The sequence below is a fragment of the Halyomorpha halys genome, unplaced genomic scaffold (assembly GCF_000696795.3).
Source record: "Halyomorpha halys isolate HHAL.00 unplaced genomic scaffold, Hhal_1.1 Scaffold622.1, whole genome shotgun sequence".
NCBI lineage: Eukaryota > Metazoa > Arthropoda > Insecta > Hemiptera > Pentatomidae > Halyomorpha > Halyomorpha halys.
The window spans coordinates 257,163-268,232 of NW_027106831.1; the positions used below are offsets into that span (position 1 = coordinate 257,163).

The 11,070-nt window shown below is 32.0% G+C and overlaps 1 protein-coding gene across 1 annotated transcript; it reads right to left on the reverse strand.

The window, feature by feature from the left end:
* On the reverse strand, window positions 1–10,640 carry LOC106684814 (histone acetyltransferase type B catalytic subunit; the record flags this gene model as incomplete). Its single annotated transcript, XM_014427098.3, is given in 3 exon segments — window positions 1–2,824; window positions 5,961–6,077; window positions 10,489–10,640. Coding segments are annotated over 3 exon segments (443 nt in total), but the record flags the coding sequence as incomplete, so codon positions are not given.
* Window positions 10,641–11,070: the final 430 nt, after the last annotated feature.

Consider the following 11,070-nt stretch of genomic DNA (forward strand, 5'->3'; position numbering starts at 1 on the left):
TATAATTTTGGAATTATTTATTAAAAATAAATAAGTAAAATATAGTAACTAAGAAACCATGTTCTAAATTATTACTAAAGCTATAACTAATTTTTAGAAACAGTACCTTCAAAATATTGAATAATGTGTTTTTTTACTTCATTAAATTCAGCTAAGTTACAAGAGTAAATGTTTAGTAATTAATATGGTACAATACACTTGGGGTCGAAAAATGAGAAGGGTCAGCAATCTGCCATCATTTGATTTTGCATTATTAGTAATTGTTGAAATAATTACAGCTTCACAGCTGTTAATTTATGCTCATTTAATAGATGTATAGACCAACAATAGGTCTTTGACTTTTGTAATCAAGGCCTTATAAGGTAGGAGCACTAGTTTTTTTGTAGGTTGGATAATGTGCTTACTGGTGTCCGAGAAAAAGAAAAAGAAACTGTTGATTATAAATCAATCAATAATTCTTGATTTTTTAAAAATTACTCATAATGATATTATAAGTAAACTAATATATTGGAATTCTGATACATTTTTTATAGAACTAAATTCAATTAAAAGGAACAAGATTTAGTTAATGAAATTGTTTAACGTTGTAATAAACAAAACAAAAACACTTATTATTTAAATAGATAAAAGTTGTTATAAAAATAATAACAAATTCATAACTATATACTAGTAACAAAAAAAATATATTCAAGCAATTAATGTAGTAAAAACATACAAAGGTATATATTTAATTTGGAATTAAATATCTGCTCAATTTAGCAATAACTATTCTTTCAATATTAGAATATGTAGGATTATAAAGTTTTAGAACAAACATTTAGGTTTGCATCAAGTAAAACATAGCTTGTCTTTCAAGGATATTTTAAAGGAATAATTATTATCTGAATACCAGGATACACAGTAGAAATTATTTCTAATATAAAATAGAAGTATATATGTATTTCCTACTTATAGGATAACATAAGAATAATATTTCTGGAGCCATCTAAATCTTTTATTTTTAATTAATATTGAGCAAAAAACAACTTCTAATTTATTTATTTTTATTCACGTCTATATCCATGTTTATATTTTGGAGATATATTCCCCATCATGATACATTTTTAAAACAAATACATTAAATATTATACCTATACATTTTTTAACTATATTTATAAAATATAAATTAACTATTACATATGTATTATGCTGTCACTTTATAGGTACTACTAGATAAATATAATAGCTGATTTAAATTTTATAAATATAATTTATAAATTTATAGGAACCATAATTGATCTATTTACATGGTTTATAGGGGAAGTGTTCTTAAGATAAAATACCTCCCCAAAACGTTAACTTTGGTGTACGTAGCAGTAAATGAAAATAATGTAATTGGAAGTTGTTTTTTGCTTCATATTTAATTAACAACAAAGACTTCTTATGAAACTTTTATTTTTATTTATTGAAATTTATAACAGCATTATAAAAATATAATTAAAAATGAACAGTTTGCTTAATATGATTCAGAAATATTTAATGAAGAAACTAAATCTTGATACTACTCCAATGACAGTTGTGTAAGATTCAGAGGCCACACATGATTATAGAAGGTCAACTGGAAAGGCTAAAAATAGTGGTGTGGGTATCGAGTTAACAATGAAGGATTAGAAATCTAGTTTTGAACTAATCTACAACATATAGGAAAATAAGGCCATAACAGACAGTTTTATTAAGGGCTTAATAAAATATCTATGATTCTCCCATTATATATTTTACAAATAATTTTGGATTGTGAGGATTAGCAACAGAAGAATTTAATGGTTTAGTAACCACCTCAGCCCCTCTGTTCAAATAATAGGTTTTTGATAATAATAATGAAGTTGACCATTTTTAAATGAATTATGAACTCATAGCTTTTGTCAAGTAGATGCTGAGGTAGGTAGAAATGATGCACGATTCCCTGTTCATTCAGTTTGTAGATTCCAAGTTAGTCACTAGTCCAGATGAAGTGTTAGATAGCAGATCTGTCAACCAGGATTTTTTTATTTTACAGCTTTTACATCATTATTAAAGGCTGTGATTAAAAATGCAATAAATAGTTCATTATTCACTAATAGCACACATGTATTATCCATGTAAACTATGAAGAGGATGGGTCTAGAATACACTCTTGGGGAACAGGCAAACTGAATAAAGAGATGAATAGGCAAAATAAGGCTTAGCTTTGAAAATTTATCAGTGAGATAAATATACATACTTCTTTCTCAAATGTAGAGGATAGGAATTTACAAAATTTGTAAAATGTATGAAATAGTTTAAAATAGAAATGGAAAGTTACACATGCTTTAAAAAAGTTCAAAATCAAATGAAAGAGGTAAATTTAATTAAAAGCTTATGGTTATATTTGATACGTAACAGTTTCAGATAAACTTGGAAATACAATATTATATCATGAATTAATAAATAAATACCTAAACATTAATAACAAAATGTTCAAACAGGTTATCAACAAACTATTAAGCTGGTGTTTACAATAAGAGGGAAGTTACACCAATAAGCAATCTTGGTAACATCAGTTCAGCTGTTATATTTTTAATGATCAGTTTTTTTTAATGTGTTGACTAGGGTAACAGCTTTAGTCTGAAATTTGAAACTTGAAGCAAATAACTTATGCATTACTTCCTATGTTCTGCAATCGGGAAATAACAGATGAATACTGATCAATGGTTTCCAAGAACATTAGATCTAATCTAGCTTTACGGTCTTCATCACTGATAATGTTGTCATGAACTTCTTGAAGGGTCATCCCACTCTTACACTTAGAAACAAGCTTCATTTGCTTCTAAAATAATAATGCACATTTTACATTAACCATATATCAAAATAGAATAGTAGAAAAAAATATCAAATTTTTAAAAATAAATAAAAAAAGAGAAACTAAAATAATTTCACAGACCTAACAAGAGATAATACAAAGAAAAAATAACCTCAAAAGAAAGATATTGCTTGCAATGGTACTGGTATTTGATGGGGGGAACAAGTCCGGCAAGTGGGCCTGTGGGTCATTTTTGCCAACCCCTGACGGCTACCTAGGTTGCCGCCGCATACCAACCAAGGTGGGAGTGTCAAGATTCATTCTTCGGGACCGCCAAAAATAAATGTTTAACTGCCCCAGGTGGGAATCGAACCCCTTGCTTGCAATGGTAACATAAGCACATTTATGAAATATTTGAAATTTAAGTAAAGCCTCTTCCCCAGTGACTTTATTTAACATCCTATAATTAACCGTGTTATCTGTCTAGAAAGGAAAAATAAAATAAAAACAGTTTCAGCTAATTCCATTTCAAAAAATTAAATTTAAGAAATGTCTACATGCATTAAATAATTTACATTTTAAAAAATTTATTTTATTACTATGGAGGGCATGACCTAGATAGTAATTCAGCACTGTGCTAATCACCCATCTGGGTAGCAAAAGATTCAAAGAAATTTCATAAGCCTTGGATGTAGACTTGACTAACTATGGATTTATGAATTAGAAAGTGGAAATTAAAGACTTTAACTGGAAAAGCGGTCAAGTTGGTGGAGAAAATAAAGACATACCAAACAGAAATTATCGGCATAAGTGAAGTGAAGAAGAAATAAAATAGGGAATAAATAAAGTAGGGAAATAAAATTAATGTATTTATTATTAATTACCACTCCCTAATTTCTGCTGGAGAACCAAGAGGGGTAATTTTGCTAAAGGTGTGTACTAAAGGACCCTTTATATGGAGAGCTTACAAGACAAATTAAGAGCAACAATATTTCATGAAGATGTGGAAAAGATATAGAAGTCATTAAAGACAAGTATCCTGGAAGTAGCTAATACAATATGTGGCAAGAGAAGAGTATCTAGAGAGGGAAAGTGGACTGATTGGTAGACAAGGGACCTCCTGCTAACGATCCGCTAGTTGCACGGAAGAAGCTTACCTGGAAAGCATACCTTTAAGATAGGAGCAAAGAAAAGCTTTGTGTTTATTGAATAGTTAGGAATGAATATAAGGTAGCCACACTCCAGGCCAAGAAAAGCTCATGGGAGGATTTTGGTAACTAGCTGAGGGAATACCATCATAAAGCCATAAGAACCTGGAATCATAAAGCCTGGGTCACACCAAAATGTGGATGAAACCTATTGGTGGCTGTTCGCAAGGCAGTGTATTATCTCCTGTGGTGCTTGGTGGTTGACATCTTGCTGACAAAATTGAATGCTGTAGGCTTTTATATGCAGGGATATGGTGATACTGCTGTGTTGATAGGAGACAAATTTTCAGAGACTATCTGGATTATTTCAGGCATCAGCGCACCTTATGAACGGATGGTGTCAGGAATATGGCCTTGGCATCAACACTCAAAAGGTTAGTCTTATGTCTTCATTAACAGACGGAGCATTGTGATTAGACCATTGTATCTTAACAGTGAACGATTAGATTTCTGCAGTGAGGTTTAACAATTATAAATTGAAGTGGGACCACCATGTTGAAACGATCAGCATGAAAGTACTGAGGTATCTCTAGACATGTAAAGGAACTATAGGCAAATCCTAGGGCCTTAACCAAAAGTAATCTATTGGTTGTAAGATAAAGGAGACAATAATCTTTCCTAGACAAAAGTCCTCTTAGCTAAGCATACCAGGAATATCCCCTCCTAGACTGGTCTCCCTTGCTGTACTTTTGTTAGAATAAGAAATTAGTCTTAGTCCAACTCTTAGTCTGTGCGGATGTACTCTCTTTTGTGATTATATTCAATAGTTTTTTTTTTTAAAGTTCTCTATCATAGCAGCACATTATCTGTATATGGCATATAAGATCCATTGTCTTATATGCTGCTATCGTATGGTGGCATAAGGCTATGGCTAGCAAATCTCAAGCTTGGCTTGGGAAACTCTAAAGACTGGTATGCTTTATGATGACTGGTGCTATAAGCACCACTCCTCCTGCAGTGATTGAATCTCAAACTCCAAGTCTTTAACTAATGAAGGACATGACAGCTTGATCAGGAATATCAATGAAGATTAGGTGGAGGCTGAGCATCCTGATCTTCAGATAAAGAAATGTAGAAACATTAATTGTAGTGCAAAGATCAAAGGGGCTATTCCATACAAACCGTTTAATGGGGTGAATTGCTATACAGATGGATCCTTAATGGAACAAGGTTCCGGAGCAGGAATATGGAGGATGGGTAAACCTAATGAAGGCATCTCCATATTGTTAGGAAGGTACATCACGGTCTTTCAGTCTGAGGTGTTCGCAATTAATGTCTGTGCCCATAACTTAATAAAAGAGAGTACGAGGGATAGGTTCATTACAATTTTCACTGATAGGCAGCCATTTATGCACTCAGTAATTATATAACCCGCCCCAAATTGGTGGAAGAGTGTAAGACTAATCTGAACTCTCTTTCCTTAGCCAACAAGGTGCGGGTTGAATGGGTGTCTGAACATATGGGGATAAAAAAAAAAATATGGGACAGGGACAAAAATCTATATATAGCATTAATTGGTCTGAAGGTAGTATTCAATTAATCCCTAGAAAAGAAATCTGGAATACACTAGTAGCCAAGGATGTGCCAGGAGATTTGATAACAACTGTTAAGTCGACCTACCAAGAATCTACAGCAGTGTTTTATTTTTCTAATAATAACTGAAGACAACCAAAATACAATTGTTAGGCTACAGGTTGGTAAGTGTTGGCATTAAGTTGAGAGAAGAAAAATAAAATGGTGATTTCAATATACCTGATCAACTCAAAAAACTTTGTGAAAAAAGTTTTAATTTCTAGTTATTTGAAATTGATTAGTATAAGAACTATTAGTAAAAATACGACAAAAATAAGAATGTTCATAAAATCATCTACCACTAACCTTACTGTATTATATTTTGTTGCAGAAAAAAAAATTAAATTCAACAAATTTCATTTAAGTTAAATTTCAATACTTACTTGATAAGGCTGATTCAACCTCCTTTTAATCTCAACTCTATAATTAGTGAACTCCTGTTCATTCAGCCTATTCAGGTATTTTAGTTTTAAAATTTCATAAACTCTGCGAGCCTGTTTCTGAGGGAATGCAGAATTAGATAAATATATATCAATACACATAAGCACATACTTTTCTTAGATAAATAAATTATAAAAATAAAAGGGAAATAATACATTTAAAGCATCTTAACTAAATACAATGTAAGATAAGACATTACAGAAAGATTGATCTCGCGTTTCCTAAGATTCTGAGATATAAATTTTTTAATAATAATTTAAGGCCGAGTTTATATACTCATGAAATCACAATTACATAAATGGAATGGTGACTAGGCTAGACGTTAGTGAAAACATTCAGTTAAATATGAAGCATGTTAACAGATTGATTTCTCTTACAATGTGAACAGTACTACTCATACAAGTAATATAATATGAACAGTGTAATGATGTGAAAAGTGATGAGTGATGGCTAAATTCATTAGGGATTAAACATGGAGAACAAAAAAGACAGTATGAGAAATAAAAACAGAAGATAAATAAATCAGCAAAGTTTATATAAAGGACAATGTATGGTACCACCCTAAAATCAAGATAAATTAAAGAATATGTACATCAAAATGTGGTGGAAAACATTTAAATTAAGCTAACAGTGGGTAGGCTAAAGAAATGTTCCAACACTTAAACTCATCAAGGACTGAAAAGTTAAATTTGTTAGATTAATTATGAGGGTGACTTTACTTCATCTCCAACTACAAGGATGACTACATGTGAATAGATACTTATCAAAAAACGGAGCACAGTTCTGGACATAAAAAAGGATTGAAGTTGTTTTTAAATAAACTAAACCACTCTCAAACAAGAATATATTAATAAAAATTAATCTAATAATTATGCTGTTCAAAACAAGGAAGATGGCTGTGTGCGTTCTTCCGAAGTGTTCGTTGAATTGTTTGTGTTGAGATAGATTGAAATTTTTCAACTTTTGTTGTTTCTATACAATAATTATAGAAAAAGAATAATCAAAAAAGAAATAGAAGAACATCACAATTATCAATAAACTATTTACATCGTCAATCATAGCAAATAAAGCAGAGCGATTGTACTACAATCGATTATTTTTGGATCGACCAGTGTACATTGAAGATACAAGAGAAGAGTACTCTTGATTTGGCTGGCCTGGTGAGAGAACGTCGGTCGGCTAGAAGCGGGAAGGACTGGAAGCTTTTGTTAAGAGTTGGACATAGCATCATAGACAAGAAGATTGTGAAATTGGTTAGTTTTGTTTCTAACTGGAATTTATTGCAATTTTAAAATAGCTATTAATTAAGTTTAAGTGTTATTAGTAGTAAAGTGTCGTCTGTTTCTGATTGCCTAGTAACCCGCCATGAGAAAAGAGTCTAGTTATTAAAATTAAAATTTATGTTATCAATTTTATGTTATAAAATTTAAATAAAATTATATTATCTATTTAATTTGAACCCAAGCTATCTTTTATATATGAAATTAGTTAAAACTATTAAAATTCTTTTTATTTCAGTCCTGCTATAATTATTCAACGCCTTAGAGACCAGTTCCTGAGAGGAATTGACGAATCTATATGGATGACTTCCTTGTGTTCAGTAAGAATGAGGTTGAACACATGCGACACCTAAATAGCATGTTCCAGAGAATCAGACATTTTGGGCTCAAATTGTCAGGGGGAAAAGTCGGTGCTGGGGCAGAAGCAAATAAAATTTTTGGGTCACAGGATTTCTAGGGAGGGAGTTAAAATTGACATGGATAAAGTTGCAGCTATACAGAAAATGGCAATACCTAGTGACAAAAGGAATTTGGAGGATGTTGGGTACTCTAAATTATTACAGGAGCTTTGTACCAGAAATGGCGGAGTATCTTGTTCCACTCAACAACCTACTCAAGAAAGGCAGGAAGATGATCATCACCTTAATGGTGGAAGAAAATATCAGATGGCGCATGAAGAGGTTGTAGAAAGAGCCTGTACTCGCTTTTCCAGATTTTCATCGGCAAATCACAATAACCACAGATGCGAGTGAGTATGTGCTAGGAGCCATGTTGTCTCAGGAGGGTGATGGGGGGAGAGCGCCCAGTGGCATATGCCAGCAGGCGCCTTATGGAGATGGAAAGTAGATACAGTGCAATGGAGCAAGAACTCCTGGGAATAGTATGGGCCGTCGATCACTTTAGACCATATGTGTTCGGCAGAAGGTTCAAGGTACATACTGACAGGTGGAAAAAGTGAAGAAATCATCAGCCAGAATTACACGCTGGAAGGAGCTCCTAGCATAATATAACATGGAGGTACTACATAAACCGGGGAAAGAAAATGGGGAACCGGCATGGAAAATGATAATGGACGCCTAGAGAGGAACAGAACAGATGAAGTGGAAGATGATAAGGAAGAATTGTTGAATAACGAGAGTTCGGCAGAAGAAAGACCAGGAAACAGAGGAAATATTTAAGGACAAGAGATAAATTATTTGGAAGACGAAAACCACTGGATTGACCAAAATTATATATAGTGAATAGGGGAGAAGTAGATTAACTGGAGAAAGGCAAGTGGCTATGGCATAATGAATAGATAGGAATGGATAGGAAATCCGTCCGTTGCAAACTGATGGTGGAAACCCTTTTGGAAGACGAACAACGAGAAGACACCCTAGTGTATCATCAAGGTAAGACAAATCACCGCAGAATCCCAGAGACTATATCGGAGGTTGTAGGAGGCTGCGAGGTTAATTTACGCACTAAGTTAATCTATGCACTACCCAAAGATTTACTAACTGACACATTTACATGGAAGGGGTACAAGTGGGTGACCATGATTGACCTCTTGTAAGATACGCAATAATCATGTCACGCAGAGAAAAATGGAGAGGGAAAAAGCGAGGAGAATTCAAACCCCATGGATAGGAAGGGAACGATAAAAATCGGGACAACTGTATATAGAAAGTTTGATTTTACTCTTGTTTTGCTTTACTTTTAGTTTGTAACAGGGTTTATGAGGACTGTTGTTAATCCTTTGTTTTGTTTATTGTATAGTATAAGTTTACTAGGATTGTTTGCAAACTGGTGGGGTAGAGTTACAGCCTTAGTCAGCTATTATTTCGATGTCAGGTGATCAAGTAGATCAGCTGATTGAAGATGTATATTGTAATATCCTCTTTTTGAGTAAATAGTTATTTTTTATATACAAATGGTTTTTATATAAATATTTTTATGTTATGTATCGTTTCAATATTGTTCATTTGCTTTGTTAAACCAAAAAGCAAGCTATTAATTTTCATCAGTAAAATATGCAGTCACAAAAGATCGTTCAGAGCTTCAAGATGGCGGTGCTATTCTGAATTCGGTAGAATTGCTGCCAGATTCAAATATTTTCAACTTTATTTGTCTTCTTATGATTGTAATTACAATACATTTAAGAAAAAATAGAAGTCGATGTTGAGATCAAACATCTAGGCTAGGAGAAGGAGCAAAGCTTTGTTTTGGATGACTGGTTGTTAGGATGGTGGGTGGATTGGTTGTGTCCAGGAAGAGGTGGTGCAGACCAGCCATTGTTTACAGTATTTAAGTTTCCAAATCCCTTTTCTACTTATCTAATACTTTATGTTATTTTGTTTTGCTATTTTTATCAATAAAGTGTCCATTTTTCTAATGATATAGTTCATAAAACTATTTAAATGGTTTTCACATTTTTCAATAATATTAACTATAATTCTCATATTTGTGTTAGTAGCTATGTTAATTTATTTTAACCTTTAATATATTACCTCAATTTATAGATATTTTAGGATATGTCCTTTATTTAAAATGTTTTTAACTTCACAGTTTAAAATAAGGCTTATGCCAAAGGATGATTCAGATAAGATATCTCTATAATGATGCATTGATTTTTAGTTCTTTTTTAAATAATTAAAAATGTATTGTAGATTCTTTTGGTCTTACAAAATATCAACTTAAGAGACAATATATACTTTTTAAGATGGATTCATTGAAATATTACATATGTAAGAGTACATTTGTATTATTTTTAATACATTCAGCTATTATATATCTTACTATAGATTGAACAAGACAAAACAATTAAAAATAGAAAAATAAATTAAGAAAAATGATGTGTATGACACAACAATAATAAATATAAAAGAAAACATTGGCAAACACGCATGGCATTATTTGCCTACAGTAACATTTAACTGGAAGATTGTGCGAGTAGTCTAGCATGTGAAATGGACAACCGTGCCAAGAATCGGTGTCGCTATAAAAGATTTCTAGTTTTTGTACAATTCCAAAATCCTAAAAACCATGTTCTATTGCTCATGAAACATATGTAAAAAGCACTTTACCTCCTTCAAATACCCTTTTGCAATACAGTACAAATGTTTAATAATTTCAAGGAAAATGTAAAAAATGTACCATGTGGGACAGGTATTAGTATATTATATTAGTATAGGTATACAAATATAATTACCTTATTAATTTTGCAGATGATATGCATGTCTTCAATCAACTTCACTCTAGTTTCAGTGACTAGTTTTTGGTGGTTGATAATGTCTTTCTCCAAGACTCGTTTGCAGTCAACACAATCACGCACCCTTTGGAATTCTTCAGATGGATCTTCAACTACAGTGAATTTTTTTTTTTGTTTTTTAGAAAATAATAGCAAAACTACAACTATAATGCATCAAAGTTCTGATGAATTGAATTTGAATCAAATAAATAAAAACATTATCTTTAAACCTTTGGGTACACATTTGAACTTCCCCTTTATCACTTAAAGGATCATTATAAAATTCTTCATCAGATTCAAAATCACTACTTTCAATAAAACTATTGCAATCACTTTGATAAAATGTATTATCTATTTCTGTCATTGTGAGATTCTGTATTCCAAACAAGGTTTGCCAAACTACTGAAAATGTTTGTTCTGTTGCAAAAACACATTACTTTGAAATAAACTAGAATTAACTAGTTAAATCTTGTCTCAATTTCAAGAACATTTTCAAACGTCATGTACATCTTTGCCCAAACAAATGCATGACGTACTAATACA